We start from the raw sequence: 18,826 nt of genomic DNA on the forward strand, positions 1-18,826 counted from the left end.
TGGGTACTCACCATCATCTCCCTGAGCAGCTTCCTAGGAGGCAGCAGGGCTGTTTTAATTGCCCTTGCCTGCCCTTAAGTGCCCACCAGTGCCTGGCACACTGTTGATCCTCAGTGGTCTCTTGATAAATCTAGTTGAACACAAAAGGGCAAGGGACCCCAGCATAAAGCCTTTTCCACATAAAGAAGTGGGTCTTAGAGCATGAGAAGAAACGTTCTAAACCTCTCTTTTCTTTTGGGTAGCACAGGGACCCAAATCTGTGGCCACTGCCTTTGGCCTGGCTTCCCGAGCCTTACCCAAGATGCTTTCAGGGGCTGTTTCCATCCTGCAGTCAGTCTGGTGCCTGTCCAGCCTCCCTTCTCCACGGCACTGCGACACCGACCACACCAACATCCACCCTTCCCCTCCCTCTCCAGCCAGCCCAATTCCGAGGTGCACATCTGGAGAAGCAGTGCTTTAAAAACCATCATCACAGGGAACTGATGAAGCTCCAGAGGTATTAAGCAATCCATCATAGCATTTGTGACCGGTTAACTTTAATTTGTCAAAATAAATCTGCAGTATTTTGCATGTTAGTAATACAGTGCTGGTATTGACAGTAAAATCATCTGCTTACATAGAAACCTTCATTTAGGAGCACACCTTAGGAGGGAAATGGGTACACAATGAAAGGCAAACGCAGGCCGAGCAGCAAGCCCTGGAGCACAGCAGGCTGGATGTCAGATTTAGGATTATCTAATACAACTGTTCAGCTGCCACTCTGATAAAGGGGAAGCTCTCAACCAGGTGACAACCAGGAGGGAACAACAGACTCTGCCTTTTCGAACAGTGGTGGCCGTCGTGCCTTCAACACCTGGTTGAATCAGTTCATCAGCATCAAAACTCAATTCCAGTTCCCAGACATGGAGAATTTCACCACAGCCGATCTGCCCCCTTTTCAGTGACCCGCCCTCACCCCATCCTGCCAGCAACTCTCTCCCTCCTAAAAGAAGACACAATGTGGCTTTATTATTGCAGACAAGCTTCTTGAGTGAATAAAGAATGCATACAAAACAGCATTTTAACTGAAGTCATACAATGAAGTCTCACTCCTGTTTATTATACAATGAATTGATAAAACAATCATTTCTAGTATATATCTTTTTTTTTCCTTGATTTAATTACTAATACTTTCAGGGTTCTGACGACCACACTCCAGCCTGGAGTTAGGGCCCATACCTGCCCCCACTGAGGACTGCTCTTTGGACCACTGTGGAGGAAGCCCAGGCTGTTCAACTCATGGCAGACGGTGGCTGTCAGCCCACAGAGAAAGACAGGTCCCAGCAGGCAGAGTCAGAACCTACTCCAAGGTCTGCATGCTAGGAAACGTGGGCCTCCTTGCAACATGGCCACTGCCCTCCCAATCCAGGCCTCAGCAGGCCGTTCTTGGGCCTTCTCTACATGGGTCCTTCCAGTAGTCCACACACAATGTTCTACATATTAAAAACAAACCATTTTGTACTGTGGATAAGAACAGTTGTAACAAAGTCATAGCTACATATTTTTCTCTACATTTTGTTTATTGAGACAAACTAATTAAAAGGCACAAACATAGGGCATGTTTACATGGACATTATAACAAACATATACATTAAAAGTGTAGGAATGTGTTGCCTTCCTGCTAAACAGAAAGTTCCTAAGCTTTTATATATACAAAAGTTGTACAATTTAATGTCCTAAAGTACAAAAGATCATTTATAAAATTATTTTACACTAAGTACTATTTATTTATTTATTTATTTACTATGTAGTTCAACCCCCTAGAACTGTTTTGTATAATGACACACAGATACCTGTCCCTGATGTAGAAAGTCTGTCTCAGATGCAAGGTATTTTGATGCTTGAACTGACACAGCGGGGTATAAACGGAAGTCATCCAGTTTGATAGTCCTGCAAACATTCTGCAAGATTAACACAACTAATTTCCACTTCTCTTAACTGCAAGATTAAAAGATGAATAAAAACCAAAAATATATTGCAACTTAAAAAAATCATAGCATCTTGGTTTTAGTTAACTTTTTTTTCCCAAGCACAATGCTTTAAAAAAATATTAAGTGTGGCATGATGGTGTAGAGTATCTGTTTCCCTAGCTTTTGGTTTCTACTTTATGTACAGAGATAAAACATCCTGCTAAGAAATAAAAAGCACATGTCTCAACATGCACAATCATTGCTGGGTTTCTACAGGGAGTGCAGACAGCTGTCTCCCTGAAAACACCACAAAGCTGATACAAGTGTTTTCTCAAAGAAAAAAAAAAAGTGATGTCCATATTTACAAAGTTGAACCAATCTGCACAATACGTGATTAATAAATGGAAGGAGAATTTTTTTAAAAAACGATACACTCTGCTTGTTCTGAAGGGGCATACTACCTAGTTAGTGGTTAGAATAAAAACTGTATACAATTTAATATAAGACATCAACTCTAATGAGCAACTAACACCTCTGTTCCTGTTGTAACAACAGGTTCTGATTGGGAGAGAGAGGGGCATCACATCCCAGTGCCTCCAGCGTCTTCCAATTTAAAGCAGTATATTTGAACTGTTCCGAAGTACTCCTTGGCTCCTCAACAGGAATCTCACTGGCCTCCAATTTTTAGGAGCCTGCCTGTCCGCAAACTTGACTTCTCCTTTGTCAGCTGCGGCTTTTTTTTTTCTTTTTCTTTTTTTTTTTTTACCAAAACACAATTTGTATATTTTATTTTTTGTTTTTTAAATTTTTTAAAAAAGTCAACTACAGTGCTATATTCCATCAGGATTAATATGCTGAGTAATATTTACATCTCCAAATATCAGGTCACAATCCCTATTATATGTTGAAGTTAGAATGATAAATTATCATATGCTTTGCATATCAGAGCTGGTATCACCTTTCCCATAGGGAATGCTGCCTGAAATTAACATATTCCCAAAGGTAAAATGCATATTCTCTGAAATGCATTTTATTATGACAATGCATGTATTTACTTATAAAAACAATAGACAAAGACAATTCTACACTAGCTCTCGATCTGTGGATTTAGAATTTCAGGTTAAAATCAGCCATCCACTTTGTATAGGGAGAAGAGCTCTGCTAGTGTTTAGAATAAAATGATTTCTTGGGATTAGAAACAGTAATGCTGTTTTATTTTAAAGTGGGTTTTGCCTTTTTATGACTGGTTTTAATTCTGGCATTTCATCTTGCCAACTAATTATCTGTTTAAGCAATGCTGTCAGCTAAAAGGAATTTCTGATGAAACTAAAGTGGTCCAGTGATAAGTTACATATACACCCTACTTTGAACAATCCCAGCCAAATTGGAAAATAATGCTACTACACTCTTATTAACTAATGGAATAAAACCTTCCAATTTCATGGTTTACTTTTTGCTTTAATCAACTAAGAGCAGGTTGCTGGTAAATATTTACTTTAACCCATGTTTTGACTTTATAATACTGTTTACCAAGGCGGTGATGTAGGCAAAGCTTGGGGCAAGAAAGGCATGCTCTCTACAGGCCTCATTGCTATATTGAGAGGGGCAGCTAAGGTCATAGGTGTGGGCAGGTTCATTGGAGATGTGATTGTGACAGGATGTGCTATATTCACTGGGGCAGTGACGGGGGTGGGGAGGTTGACTGGGGTGGTGAGCGTTAAAGGAGAGGTCATGGATAATGGACTGGTTATAGTTACAGGATGCCCGATGTTCATTGGGCTGGTTATGTTAACTGCACTTGAAACATTTACTGGACTTCTCATGCTCATTGCAGCTGCTACTGTGACTGGGTTTGACATAGTCCCAGATGACACAGAGGATGTTATATTGAATGGAGTAGTGAGGGTCACAGGTGTCGTAGCAGCCGTGGAGGTTTGGCACAGGTTAGCAGCTTCTAAAATGAGAAGATAAAAGAGCCTTTAGACTCTAAAAAAGTGAACAAAATTCACAAACAGTTTCTGAATCTCCTTCTTTTAATTAAAGCAGACAAACATTTAACAAATCAAATTACAGTTTTCTCTAAGCAGTCAACAGAAAGTAGTCATCTCAGCACAAGTCTGGGTACCAGGGATCCCAGTGGATGAATCTCCTTTCTAATGCTGTGTCTCCTGCAAGGTGACTTGTTTAACCTTACACTTTTGGTTTCAAGTTCAGATTTATTTACCTACCTCACAGCGATGTTGGAAGATCAGTTAGCTTCTGCAAGGCACTCTGGGGGCAGAGATACCAAGTAGGGCTAAGTGTTCTCATTACCACTTCATACAGTTCCTGTGAGTTCTAAAGACTTTCCTAGGAAGAGTCAACTACCAGCTGGCCAGGCAAAAAGAGCTTGCTTACACAGAGCTGGGCCAGCAGTTACACAGTAACAGATCATCAGAAAAGTCTTCTCACAAGGCACACTGTAACTAGCAGAGAGGAGGTGTGCACTCAGTAATATGTATAGTCAAGCCTTCTTAGAGGTGAAGCCACATTCTGTTAAGGTTTTAAAAATATATAATTAGGGAATGACAAACAAGTTCTTTTAGTATCAACTGTTTATTTTAATCTCAGTACTATAGTTCTAGTTAAATAATCTTTTTTTTTTCCATTTATGTTTCTAATTATATTTAGAAAATATTACTAAGTAGATTTACATTCTCTAACTCACTCCAATATCCACTTTTCTAATATTGACATAATCACCTACTTTTCATTGTTTAAAAATTATTTATTTGAAAGGGTGAAAGAGAAAAAAAGAAAAGTTTCTGTCTGTTGGTTCACGGCCCAAAGGTCCACAACAGCAGCTGGGGCTGGCTAAAGCCAGGACACTGGAACTCAATCTGGTCTCCCACATATGTGGCAGGGACCCAACTCTGTGACCCACACTGCTGCCTCCCAGAATATGTGCTAGCAGGAATGGATCAGAAGTGGAGTTGTGGGTGGACATCTTGGTGCAGTGGTTAAGCTGCTGCTTGGGATGCCCACATCCCATATCTAAATGCTAGTTTGAGTTCTAGCTATTCTGCTATTCTCATCCAATTTCCTGCTAATGCATCCTGAGAGGTAACAGATTATGGTTCAAGTGTTTGGGCCTCTGCTACCCACGTGAGGGACCCAGATGGAGTTTTTGGTTTTTGGTTTAGTGGGTTAAGCTGCAACCTGCAATGCTGGGATCATGTACCGGCATGGTTCAAGTCCTGGCTGCTCCACTTCCAATCCAGCTCCCTGCTAATGCACCTGGGAAAGCAATGGAAGACGGCTGAAGTGGTTGGGCCCCTGCATCCACATGGGAGACCCAGATGAAACTCCGTAGATCTCTCTCCTCCCTCCCCTCCCTCCTCTCTTTGTAATTCTGCCTTTCAAATACATAAACAAATATCTTAAAAAAAAAAAAAAAGATGTCTGTATCCCATATCTTGGAATACCCAGGTTCAATATTCAGCTCTGGCTTCTTTTTTTTTTTTTTTTTTTTTTTTTAAGATTTATTTATGTATTTAAAGAGTAGAGTTACAGAGAGAGGGAAGGAGAGAGAGAGAGAGAGAGAGAGAGATCTTCCATCCGCTGGTTCACTCCACAAATGGCCACAATGGCTAGAACTGAGCCAATCAGAAGCCAGGAGCCAGGAGCTTCCTTGGGGTCTCCCACATGGGTGTAGGTGCCCAAGTAGTACCTGGGGCATCTTCTGCTGCTTCCCAGGCACATTAGCAGGGAGCTGGATTGGAAGTGGAGCAGCCAGGACTCAAACTGGTGCCCATAAGGGATGCTGGTCCCTCAGGTGGAGGCTTTACCTGCTACACCACAGCGCCAGCCCCTCAGCTCTGGCTCTTGACTCCAGGTTTCCACTAATACAGATCTTGGGTGTCAGTAGTGATGGCTCAAATGATTGAACCCCTACCACTCACATGGGAGACCTGGCTTAAGTTCCTAGCTTTGGCCAGGCTGGGTTGCAGCCTCTGTGGGCATTTGGAGAGTAAAACAGTGAATAGGAGCATTCTGTCCATTTTCCTCTCTCCCACTCTCCCTCCCTCCCTTCTGAACTCTTCTCTCTCTCAAATAAATTAAGAAAAAAAAAAAAAAAAACTCCCTCAAAGATGACACCTCTCCCCTACTCCCCTACCAATCTACCCTCAACAAAATTCAGCACCATCTGCTGGTGTGCCAGAAAATGACAGCAAAGAGATGGAGCAGTTGGGCTGGCTGTGACTTGGCTGTCAAAACACAGAAATGCATTTGAAACTAAAGCTGAAGGTCTGCACCTGCTCCACAAGAAGTCAAATCCCCAACACTTGAGTCATTAGTAGCTCTTTCTTGATCAATATGATGTAATTTTGTCATACTCTGCACTGTGGATTCCCAAACCTGGCTGATAACCAAAATCATCTATCTAGGGAATTTTTTTTAAAAAAAGATTTACTTAGGGGCCAGCACTGTGGCATAGCAGGTAAGGCCACCACCTGCAGTGTCAGAATCCCATATGGGCGCCAGTTCAAGTCTTGGCTGCCCCACTTCCGACCCAGCTTTCTGCTATGGCCTGGGAAAGCAGTGAGGATGGCCTAAGCCCTTGGGCTCCTGTACCTACGTGGGAGACCCCAAAGAAGCTCCTGGCTCCTGGCTACAGGTCAGCCCAGCTCCAGCCGTTGTGGCTGTTTGGGGAGTGAACCAGTGGATGGAAGACCTCTTTCTCTCTGTCTCTGCATCTCTAAAACTCTGCCTTTCAAATAAATAAATAAATAAATCTTTTAAAAAAAGATTTATTTGAGTGGTATAGCTAGAGAGAGAAAGGGTGGGAGAGAGAGAGAGAGAGACAGAAAGAGAGAGAGAGAATCTTTCACTTACAGGTTCACTCCCCAAATGGCTATAATGGTCAGAGCTGGGGCGATCTGAAGCCAGGGGCCAGGAGGCTGTTCTGGGTCTCTCACGTGGGTGCAGGGGCCCAAGCACTTGGGCTATCCTCTGCTGTTTCCCCAGGAGCATTAGCAGGGAGCTAGCTTGGAAGTGAAGCAGCCAGGAAGAGCAGCAGTAACCAGGCCTCTAACTGGTGCCCATATGGGTTGCCAACTTTGTAGGGGGTGGCTTTACCTGCTATGTCACAGTCCCAGCCCCAGGAATTTTGCTAAAAAATGGATTCCCAGGAAATTCACTATTGCAATTTAGATGTAACCTGAAAATCTGTATTTTTAAAAAGCTCCTTCAATAATGACCTGATTGACATCCAGATTTGGGGACTTAAAAATATGGCTTTATTTAGGCCTCACACTTAAAGGGACACTGCTGCTTCCGGTTTAGGTTTTTACGTCAGCGGTCTCCAATTCCCCCAAATGTGACATTTACTAACATGAATACAGAGTTTTCTAACATCAGTGGTCGTTTCCAGAGAGATTCATGCTACAAATGGGAATACAATAGCATTCTGTCTCATTGAGGTCAGAAGATGAGCTGAACAATCAAGTCTTATTGTGCAAGCAAACTGAAACACAATACAGAATAGAAGCGCACAGAGAGAAAGAGAGCCAGCGCACCTTTAGGATATCTTCTTATTCTCCCCCAGCTTTCATTCTCTTCCCATCTTTCACCCTTTTACTACGTGCTTTACTACAACTTGAACAATTTTACTCTAAGTTAAATATCCTTCAAAACATACTTTAAACCCACTATAAAATTATCATAATATTTTATTTTTTTGGTTCCTATTTCGAGCCACCATCTTTCCCCATTCTCCACTCCTTCTCCCACCACAAAACATGTTATCAAGATAATGACACATCTTCTTGTGCAAGATAGGGACAAGCAGCACCTGAGGAAGGGACGGAGAGCCTATCTGGACTCTCCCTCCAATGCCAGAAGATATATGAAAAAGGAGGTTAGTCCTTGTTTCTCATACCAAGCACAGGATTCTTGGAAGGAAATCTGAGGAAGGGAATAGCCACACCACTTTACACGAAAGCAAAGGATGGAAGAAACTACACAGCCCAGTAATTATACACAGAGGAGCCTATCTGTAGAGCAGTCTTTAGAATTTAAAATGAAACAGTAAGACATGGCAGAGGTAAAGGAGGCAAGAAAGAATCCAGGAATTTGTCCTGTCCTGTAGCTGGTGGTACAGTGACAAGCTTATTTACTTGAAATGGCTGTACAATAGTACAGAAACCAGGGCCTGCATTATGGCATAGTGGCTAAAGCTGCCGTCTGCAATGCTGGCACCATATATGGGCACTTGTTCGTGTACTGGCTGCTCCACTTCCAATCCAGCTCTCTGCTAATGGCCTGGGAAAGCAGCGGAAGATGGCCCAAATGTTTGGGCCTCTGTCACACATGTGGGAGACCTGGAAGAAACTCCTGGCTCCTGGCCCAGCCCTGGCCCAGCCCTGGCTGTCTGGGGAGTGAATCAGTGGATGATGGAAAATCTTTGTCTTTCTCTCCTCTCTCTGTAACTCGACTTTCAAATAAAAACAAATAAACAATAAAGTCCAGAAGCCAAAGCCGCAACTAATAAATTGAAAAGTAAATTGAACCGACACAATTCTTTGTAAGATACACATACAAAAAGCAAACAACCCTTAACTGTTGTAACAATTCCAGTACAGTCTCTAAGAGCAGAAGTACAGACATGTTAAGCTAAAGCCAGTTCTCAGTGATATGACTGAAGGGGATTAAGGAAGAGACTAAGAGAAAAGACATCAGAACTAAACTCTGAAACATATAATACACAGTACGCTGCAGAAAGAACAGAAAATAGCACAGCTGTAAGAAAATGAACTCATGGATACTCAAGGTTATTTCATCATCTCTAAATGTGGAAATACTTTAAAAAGAAAAAAGAGCTAATAATGCATGAAGGTTGACATCAAAATGAACATAAAAATGAAACTGAGAACAGCAAAGGACCATATTTGACTCCAAATTTGTAACAAAAAGTAAATCCAAAGAAAGAATGATGAGAAGAACTGATAATTTTCATTTGCTAGTAATAAAAACATATCTGGAAGTTCTGTTGACAATAACTTTCCCAGCATACAGTACTGACATGCTTCCATACAGCTAGACTCCCTTAACTACGGTTTCTCTACTTTGATCACTTGGCATACCAAATGAAAACGCTGTTGAAGCTGTATTTTGAACACTGGAAGCCCCATCTTACCTTTTTTCCTTGCTTTGACAGCTTCTTCCCACAGCCTCAGTGTCTCCACCTGCTTCCCTGGCCAGCTCGTCACATGTTGCTGCTGCTGCTGTTGCTGCTGTTGCTGCTGCTGCTGCTGCTGCTTCTGGCTGCTGGTCTCTTCACTCATGCATGCTAGTCCAAAGACAAACCAGAAACACTACATTTACCTTGAAAAAATGTGGCCATTTTTAAAAACTTAAGATTCTTCATGCCTCTGTAATTTTTAATCATCTAATTTTTTTTCTAAGTTTACTTATTTGAAAGGTAGAGCAAGAATGAGAGACCACACTTGGATCCACAGGTTCACTCTCCAAATGCCTGCAACAGCCAGGACTGGGCCAGGTTGAAGCCATGGGTCTCCCACATGGGTGGCAAGGACCCAAGTACTTGATCATCACTTGTTGCTTCCTATGGTGAGTATTAGCAGGAAGCTGGATTGGAAACAGAGCTGGCACTCAAACCTAGGCACTCTGCTGTGGCATATGGGTATCCCAAGCAGCAGCTTAACCCGCTACACCAAGAGAGCTCTCACTATAGTGCATTGTTTTTGTAGCTTGTGGCTATATTGATCAAAGTAACTAAGTAAGTTAAAAAGTCTAGAAAACTAGGGAAAACCAATACAAAATAGAAAAGAATTATTTGCCATCTTGACAAGCAATTGTTTTTAAATATGGAAGTTGAGTAATAGTAGTATGGACTAATCAGTGTTCATCAAAATATAATTTGCTTACTTTAGCACAATGACATACATGAAAAATATTTTTTATAAAGTACAATATGGCAGATAATACACATAGTGTACTTACAAAGAAATGAAAATGGATGAGATTAAAACATATTAAGTTTTCTTTCTCATTCACTTTTGGCCACACTTTTTTGATAATTTTATGTTTCTGCTACATAAAGTACATGTACAATAGAATACAGAATTGGGAAAACATTTTGTTCTAGCAGTTAGGGTAATCTTAAAAGATAAAACCTAGGTAAATCCAAGTATCAAATTTTATCCACAAATCTCTGAAATCACTCTATCTTCAAGCAATGCATTTAAACCTTCAATTGGATATGCTCACCCATTCCTCCACAGATTTGAGTTTAAAAAGCAAACTTATATTAACCTTTACATGTTACTAATACAATCAACAGTTAGGAGACACCTGAGAATCTTCCTAACTTTAAATAAAAACAATGAGATTGCCTAGTATAAGATGCAACTTCCTAGTGTGTTTTCTACTGCTTCAATTCTAACACACTAGAGCTTTTTATTCAAACCCTATGCAGGAAGAGACACACTGAAAGACAGCTGTGGGGAAACTCTGCTCTTTTAATATGGGCATTATCAGTTGACAAGCTCAGGACAGAAGACAAAATCAGTGGAGAGCTTATCAACACTGTAAACATGCATGGAAAGCACAGCTCCAACATTCATATGCTCTCTCCATTGATGCCTGCTTGTACATTCTGGTAACAGGAGGAAACATAGAAGATGGACATTAATATAGTCTTGAGAGAACAGTGAAAGTACTTCTGAAACTATGAAATCTGAAGCATCACCTACCTTTACTGATGCCTTGTTTGCATGTATTGCAGTTGATACTTTGGCTCTGCCCATGTGTCTTTAAGTGGCTGGTGATGTATGCTGCACTCAGGAGCTTCCCACAGATGTTACATGATACCTTGCCTTCATGGCGCACCATGTGTGTCCGCAGTCTGTCTTTGGTGGCAAAGGCAGCAGTGCACGTCTGCATGAGGGAGGAAAACTTTTTTTTAATATAGACTATCCTGTTCTACTCATTTTAAAGTACGTTATATTCTATGCATTATCCTATCCACATCAGCAAGTTGACTGCACTAATTTTAATTGCATGTGTTACCTAGAATTGTAGTTATCATAAAACACTTGATAAATTTCAGATCCTTCCATTTTGGGGGAAGAAAATACATCAACACAGAGTTGTGAAACCATGTGAGCTTTAGAGACAGTTAAACCTGAATTTTAACTATGTTTCAGAATTTATCAAACAGTGTAATGTTAAGCAAGTTACCTAACCTATCTGAATTTGATTCTTCATTTGTAAAATAGAGATAACATCTATCAAAAAATTATTGGTGGACTAATGGCCTGGCACACATAGCACACACTCATTTAATGACACTAGCTCCCTTCCTCCAATTGGATTTTTCTTAGAATTCAAATCATTTCCTTAATAAAATCAGTCATTAACAAACAACTGAAAGGAGCACTAAAAGACTTCCAGCAACAAACTACAACTACAAATAGTCATTTGATTTACTAAATTTTTAACTTTTTCATTATCACAGTTATGTCAAATAAAATCATTAACCTGAACAGAGTTTCAAACAAGTAGGAAAAGGATCCAATTTGGTTACTAGCAGACAAAAATCTAGTAAATGATAACATCTGGGAGAAAAACTCATAGTTTCTCCTATTACAGTTCAAACAACCTTAACCATCAACCCACAAATGAATTTAATGCCCTTCATTCCTTTATTCATTTCAAATATATAACAAGACTACATTTTTTTTTTCTTCTTATAACAAAAAGTGCTGTTGCCCAAGGAAAGGGAAGCGTAGTTTAACAAAAACAACATCTACTTTTAAATGATCTTGCCTTACAGAAACAGAAGCTGTCATTTATATTTTAGAAAACTAGAATTCAAGTGGACCACATTTACTCAAGTTGGTGATTTTAAAGCTATTCAACAACAGTGAGATCTGACTGGCTTAGACCTTCTGGATAATGTGCATTAACTGCTACACTAAGGATAAGTCATTTTAACTCTTACTTGGCATTTGAAGGGTCTTTCTGTTGAATGGACATGTTTTACGTGACAGCTTAAGTGGTCAGGCCTGTGAAAGAGAGTTTCAAGAGAAGATGTAATGGAACACACACATAGAGAAATGCTACTTATTTGATGTTTACATGCTTGGCAGATTAGGGAGGGGGCATTTTAAAGAAAGCTAGCAAATTAGCAACTCCCCCTCCCCCCAGTGCAAGCCTCCTTACCTCTCAGCATCAACAAAAGTCTTAGTCCTTTACCTGTTAATTTTCTCTCCTAGTTAACATCAAATCATATTAGATCTTGATTCTTTACAATCAGAAAATACCCAAAGTTTTAGAACTAATACTTGCCAGAAACAGCTACATTAACTCTAAAAACTTTTAAAAATGAAAACTAGTGAAATATTAGTGCTTACATAAAAATGGAAAAACATTCTCCTAAAAGTTTTATTAAGAATATCCAAGGTCATCCAACTTTCAGGAAATACACTTCTTTGATTTGCACAGCAAACCCCATGTCTTGTGTGCAAATGAACTGGAAACTGGTGGTTTTGCAGTGATAAGATGTAGTGCCAAATGAAGGCCTGAGTCCACCAAAGCGCTTCTTAAATAACAGGGTAGTCACTATGTCACTACTTGTCAATCACACCAACTGGAGTTAGACCTGGAGGCATATTTCTTTATCACTGATCTCCTCTACTAATACAGGCCTGCCTACAATCTCATAAACCTTCTCCATCACACACAGCCGAAACTGAAATTCACGGATACTATAAACAGAAAAAGAAAAGCAAGATACAATACCTTGAGAAGCCTTTCCCACAAACACTGCAAGTGTAGGGTTTGGTGATGCCTCCTTCGTGAGACCTCACATGGTAAGTCATCCGGTCCTTCCTCTTGAAGCGCTGATTACAAGTAGGACACTCAAAGGGCTTTTCGTCCGAGTGGGAGAGCTTGTGCCGATTGAGGTGGTACACATCTCGGAAGGCCTTTCCACACATCTCACAAGCATGGTTCTTCTTGACGGGCTTACTGGGTTTCTTGACAGACTGGGTCACAGGCATAGCTGTGGTGCTGGCACTGCTACTGGGGTTGGTGCCCGAGGAAGATGTAGTGACTGTCGATAAGATGCCTGCAATGGTTGAGACCAGCGAAGTTCGGCTGCTGTCCCCAGCGATGGTGGAGATCAGGGGAACCACCGTGGTGGGGGTTTTCTTTGGCCGGGACACCAACTTGATCCCTGTGTGGCAGGACTCGTGGCGCCTCAGGTGATAGCTGTCCCTGAAAGCTTTACTGCAGTAAGTGCACACAAATGAAGTTTTGGGTTTTTCTTTTTTAATCCCAATGGCATCTTTTAATGTTTCTGGTGCAGCCTGAGGTTTCTGAGTTATTGGTATCGGAAGCAATGGTTTCTGATCAGGGGGCTCCACAGCAGAGCTCAGGAGAGGCAGCAAGCTGTTCTGTGCTGCCTGCTGTTGGTGATGGGAGGCTTCATGGGCCTAAAACCAAACATTGACACTTCAGAAATGCAGCCTCTCACAATGACCTTTAAAATTCAACACAGTCCAGGCAACAGAGACCAGAAGAAACAAAGAGCCTGTAAGCTATTCTCTGCAGCAGAGACCCAGCAGCCACCTAGCTACTCTTAGAGCTCCTAATACAAAGCACTGAAAAAGCACTGCACAGATACAAAACTTGGGACTGAGTTGCTGACAGTATCTTGCTTTCAGACAGCTCACTAAACTACATAGTATCTTTGTTCATAAGGGACATACTAGCTGATGACATCAGCTTGCATTAGTCTGTCAGTGCTGAAACCAAGTTTAAATAACCTGTCAAAAAAATTACACTCCAGACTTAAGTATTTAACAGTACCTTACTGCAGCAACACACACACACACACACACACACACACACACAGAGGCATTCACTTATCTATTTCTGAGGAAGGGAGAAATACCATGTCTCTCCTTTTCCATCAGAAAAATCTTAGTGATTGAGAAAGGGGGCTGTTGCTAAGTGATGAAAGGAGTCTAGTTCTCTGAATACATATGCTAGTAGTTAAGTTTACTTTTAAAGTTTTCACATAACTCTACTAAAAGAATCGGCTGAAACAAAACCTGCTATTAATTCAACCTTGAAAGCATCTGTGGAGGTAGCCAATAGCAAAACACCTGTCTATTGCTTCTCAGGTCATTTCCTTCCACTAAAGCCTGCATCCCTGTGCAACACCAGCTGCATAAGCCCTAAACTCTCAAAGATAGGCTCATAAGAGAAAAACAAATTGTAAGCAGTTAAATTCTATTCATGCTCATCTTCTACCAGCAGTTGCTGTTACAATGTGCTTCTCCCCTCCAAAACTGGGGGCTGGACTGAAAACCAAAATTCACCATCAGGTTCTTGTATTTATGAGTAGATACTCTTTTGATTTTGATTCTTTAAAAATTCTCTATACCTCCAAACTGATAACCATTTAGGAAATGGCAGAGGGAAAAATTCCTGAAATGGTTCTTCCTAATATGTTGCTCTTTACCAAGATGTTTGAAACTTGACATGAGCCCAGGCCCCTCGGCTTGAGTTTTATAATCTTAAAAGGATATGTGCACTCAGAGGTAAAGGCTTCAAGTATTTTAAGCATACAATGTCCTAGAAAGGGCCCATCCCATCATCTTAGATACTTCAGACAGTTAGTTATCCTTCTCATGCATGCTATAATCACAGGTCCTCCAGCTCACTGATTAAGGAAAAAAGGAAACTCACACACAGCTCTCCTTTGATGGGTCAGAACATCTTCCACACATTGCTTCAAGTTTACTTGAGGGCAGCACAAAAGCTAAGCCTGGAACTCGTATGCCCCAAGTGATTAGCAGGTGCGATACACAGAGTTAGCAGCTCCATTCAATTCAAAAACTTTGATTTAATCACCATCTGAGTCTCAGAAGCACTCAGAAATGGTGTGACGAGTATCTTTTCTGGATTTAAAGCTCATATGAATTACAGTCCACTTTTAATTTCATTTGTGGAGCTCTTGTAACTGTTGGCTTCTATCTACCCAGGTGACAACAGCATAAACTTTATAGGATTTGGACTCTAATCTCACCCCTTGTCCAGGCTGGCAGTAGAATCCCCTAGTTTCTATACAGTATACAAAGAGTTAATAATTGAAGGTATCTCAATATACGATTTCAAAGGCTAACAGATCAGATAATAGGGAATGCAAGTCTTCTGGACAAAGTTCAAACTTATAACGTTTTGAGGCATTTTCCAATTCCAAACAACCATTAGTGCAACGAAGTACTTAAAAGCACTTACTGCCATTTTACCAATTCTGATGTCTGTGGCAATATAAGTATTTCCACAGCATTGCTGAAGCTCACTCTCACACGAGGGGGTGAAATGCTGGAGAACCACTATTGAAATCACTCTCCAAGGACTCCTAGGGTCCCCACACTTCTACATGAAGCCTTCTAAGAGGGGGACTGGATTTTCCCAACTTATTCTCTGGGGGGAGAGACAATAAAATAACAACCACAACCTCCCTTTAGTTAAATGGTTTATTTTAAAAATGTAACTTCTGAGTAGACTTTTATATGACTAGCACCATCAAATCAAAGTTTTAATTTTATCTCCCATCTCTTTCAACTGCAAGACATTTTAACCTTGCTCAAACTTTTCTTTTTCTAGGGCTGGCAAAAAAACCAAAACAGAAATGTTATTTCATCACCCAGGGTGGTAGGATGTGGCACCATGAAATCTCCAGCGCCAGAGGGTAAAAGATTTTGTACTGAAACAAATTAGCATCGGTGAGTCATATCTTGAATGTCCTGTTAGGAGAATCATCCATCAAATATTTTAACAGCTATGGCTTTCACTTTCCACCAGGTTATCTGGAAAGCAAGCAGTACTAAATTGCTTTAAAATATAAATTCAACAGGATGCTCCAGGAAACAAATACAAGTGTTTAACACTCCATTTCCCCGATGAAAGTTTCTTAAAACTGGAACTAAGCCTATTCATACCTTTCTACAGAAAAGACCAAAATATCCTCTTTCCCCACTCACCCTCTCCTTGGCTCTAAGTTACAAGTTTTCCAACAATTTTCAGTGCACACATTGCCAAAGCCCATGGAAAAATATTAGCTTTAACACTTTTCCACCAGATGAATAAAGGACTTTAATTAGCTGAAAAAATTAAATAATATAAAATCTAATTAAAATCTGAATCAGTAAATGCTTGGCATTTGTTTTATCCAAGAAAAGAATTAATAGCAATAACAAAAATTCCAAAAGATTTTCCAAGTAGCTTTCCAAAGATGAATTACAGGTTTTTCCTTTACAGAAAGAACACTTGCTTTCTTCAGTCTCCATTAAGTTTATAGATACCAGGTTTAAAATGTTTTTTATCACTCCTGAATCTACAACGGGCCATTTTAAAGTTTTGTGTTTTTTTTTTTTTTTTCCAGAAAAGGCATTTGCCACCTTTACACTAACTGGATGGTAGATAATTTTGTTATCATTTTTTTCCAATGAATTCTTAAATTGATTATCACACTGTTATCAAGCTCACCAAAGCACAATGAAACAATACTAGTTCAGAATGACAAAAGGGGAATGAGTTCCATAATTTTGAGTATTTTCAATTTTAAGAAGCTTGAATACTTCCACAACTACTAAGAAGAATCAAGTTGCCCATATTTGAAAGAACTTATGTCTTAACACAATAAAGCAGATGTACACGATAGGCATCGTTTGAAACCTTCTATTCCCTACACTAAGTCCACCGGGATGGGTCCAGGGGCCGGGAGGACATTCTTCTGAAAATTCTGCATCCGTTCCTGGATAGTTCCGAAAGGTCTCAAGCGCCCGTCTACGCGTTTGGGATTTGGCGAAGTATTCCAAGAAGGAAAATAACTCAGAGGCGGGAAGAACGCTCTTAGAAGTGACGAGCTTCCTAACCTCCTCGGGTTCCCAAGTTTCCCTGTGAGCTCATCGCTGCTGCCCACTAAATGCTTCGTCTGCAAACAGAAACGAAGCAGGAGAAAGTAGGTCCCAGCCGAGTCTTTCCAAGAGGGGGTCCCCCAACGAAAGTGAGTTGGCAAGAGGATCGCCGCCGGCGTTATCAACCGCGGCCGCTTTTAAGTTTCTTGCAAAAAAGCGCACTCCAACACCCCGGCGAGTGACTCATCTGGGGGCTTTGTAAGCGGACTTTGTTTGCGCTCTCCACTTCGCGTCGCCCCGCTCGGCCGGCCGCAGGCAGCGTCCGCCCGGAGCGCCGCCCCCCGCCCGGCCCGGCGCGGCGGCCCGGGGATTCCCCGGGCTGAATGGGCCGGCGGGAGAGCTGGACAGAGCGAGAGGTGTCAGCTGCCAAGGCTCGGCTGCGGCTCGCGAGAGGAACACTGGGGCCCCGGCGAGAAAGTTTGGGGAGGGGATGTACGCTCACGACACCCCTGCCTCAAGAGCACAGACACGAGGGGGGCGGCGGGCAGGGGGAGTGGCGGGCAGCCCGGGGAGTCCCGCTATTCGCCTGGATGTGCCAGGGGGTTAGAAAGTCAACACACACACGCACACGCACAAAAAGAGAGGGGACCGAGGGGAAAGGGCGGGAGAGCGAGCCAAAGACGGACCAAGTGCATGTCGGGGGGCCCTCGGCAGGACCTGGGGACCCCCTCACCCCACCGCGCGGGCCCGGGCCCGGCGCGCAGTGGCCGAGCAGCCGCGCTATCCAGCAGCCCGGCGCTCTCCTTTCTCTGGGCTGCGGGCTGGTGACAGCGATCGGCCTCCTCCCTTCCCCTTCGGGGCGGGAGGGAAGGGTGTGTATGCGTGTGTTACTGTGTGCTGGGGGGGCTCCGGGGTTCACCCCGAGGCCTGCTCGCTCCCCCGCACCCCGCGAGGCCGCCTCCTATCACCTCAGCAGCCCGGCTCCGCCGGGGCGGGCGGGCGGAAAAACAAAGGGGGATTAAGGCCGGGCCGGAGAGCGGAGCCGGGAGGGAGGGGAGGAGGAGCGCCCGCCCGCCCGCCCGCCAGCCCGGGGCCCGGCCCCCCTGTCCCCCCCGTGCCCCCCCGGGGGGGCCCCCAGTACCTGGAACAGGAACGCGGTCCAGTTGGCCTCCATGGCTGCGGCGGCCGACCCCCCTCCTCCCCACTCCCCCCGCTCGGGGAGCCTCCTCAGCCGGAGGAGGCGACAACAAAGCGGCGGCGGCGGCGGCGGCGGCAGCGGCAGCGGCGGCTCCTCAACATGGCAGCGCCGAGCGCGGCCACTTCCGGTAACCTCCGGGACGCACCACCGCGGCGGCGAGCGCGGGCGGGGGGGGAGCCCCGGCCCGGCCGCCGCCGCCCCCAGCTGCCCGGACCCCCGGTGCGCGTCCCCGCCGCCGGCCCGCCGCCTCAGAGCTCAGCCAGTGCCCGCCGGCGGTGGGGTCAGGGCCCCCGCGGGGGGGCTGGGGTGGGGCCGGGGGCGGGGATGGGGCGCGGCGTCCCCCCCCGCGGGGGTGTGTGGTGCTGCGGTCCGTGGCTCAGGCAGCTGGAGCAGGGGGAGCTCAGGAGAGAAGATGGAGGACGCCAGGGTCTGGCGCTGGCCCTCTGGGCACAGCTGGGCCGTCTCCCGTGACTCAGACACGGTGCCCAGCAGTGCCGCGTCCCTAGCAGCCCCTCAGCGGAGGGCACAAGCCATGGCGGTCACCCAATTCTTCAGTCCCGCATGTACAGCATAGCCCCCACCTCGAAATTGGGGGAAGCCCCGCGGACTTGCGGTGTTTCGCCCCTTAGGCGTTTCTTTTCTGGTCCGCCAAGCCCTGGGAACTCTCGCTGAGCGAGGTCATCTCCCTCTGAGTAGCCTTTCCATCGCCGGCAGGGAATCCCACTGGGGTGCCGCCTCAG

General features: G+C 43.7%; 1 protein-coding gene across 7 annotated transcripts; it reads right to left on the bottom strand.

Moving 5' to 3' along the window:
• Positions 1-516: 516 nt before the first annotated feature.
• VEZF1 (vascular endothelial zinc finger 1) lies at positions 517-18,350 on the bottom strand. 7 transcript variants are annotated; one of them, XM_089318624.1, is made up of 8 exons: positions 18,030-18,206; positions 15,264-15,452; positions 12,756-13,450; positions 11,956-12,019; positions 10,706-10,889; positions 9,127-9,279; positions 5,170-5,225; positions 2,734-3,903 (listed from the first exon to the last, which is right to left on the bottom strand). In XM_089318624.1, exons 2-7 carry the CDS (start codon positions 15,267-15,269, stop codon positions 5,179-5,181), a joined length of 1,149 nt encoding a protein of 382 aa, XP_089174750.1. In that variant the 5' UTR covers positions 15,270-15,452; positions 18,030-18,206; the 3' UTR covers positions 2,734-3,903; positions 5,170-5,178. The 7 variants fall into 7 exon arrangements, with proteins under 7 accessions (XP_069917027.1, XP_051680779.1, XP_051680778.1 ...); XM_070060926.2 differs by lacking the exon at positions 5,170-5,225 and having other exon boundaries at positions 517-3,903; XM_051824819.3 differs by lacking the exon at positions 5,170-5,225 and having other exon boundaries at positions 517-3,903; positions 10,706-10,907.
• Positions 18,351-18,826: the final 476 nt, after the last annotated feature.

This window comes from Oryctolagus cuniculus, chromosome 17 (genome assembly GCF_051225735.1).
Source record: "Oryctolagus cuniculus isolate XC-2025 breed Fujian yellow rabbit chromosome 17, ASM5122573v1, whole genome shotgun sequence".
In the NCBI taxonomy this organism is placed as follows: Eukaryota; Metazoa; Chordata; class Mammalia; order Lagomorpha; family Leporidae; genus Oryctolagus; species Oryctolagus cuniculus.

What these genes read in the sequence shown, in the direction of transcription:
- VEZF1 (XM_051824817.3), bottom strand. Translation starts at nt 18,062, where the DNA reads ATGGAGGCCAACTGGACCGCGTTCCTGTTCCAG. An exon ending in TGTGGGAAAGGCTTCTCAAG is followed by an intron (nt 12,020 to 12,755) that starts GTATTGTATCTT and finishes TCTCTTTCACAG; the next exon opens with GCCTGACCACTTAAGCTGTC. An exon ending in CAAACAAGGCATCAGTAAAG is followed by an intron (nt 9,280 to 10,705) that starts GTAGGTGATGCT and finishes TCTTTGGACTAG; the next exon opens with CATGCATGAGTGAAGAGACC.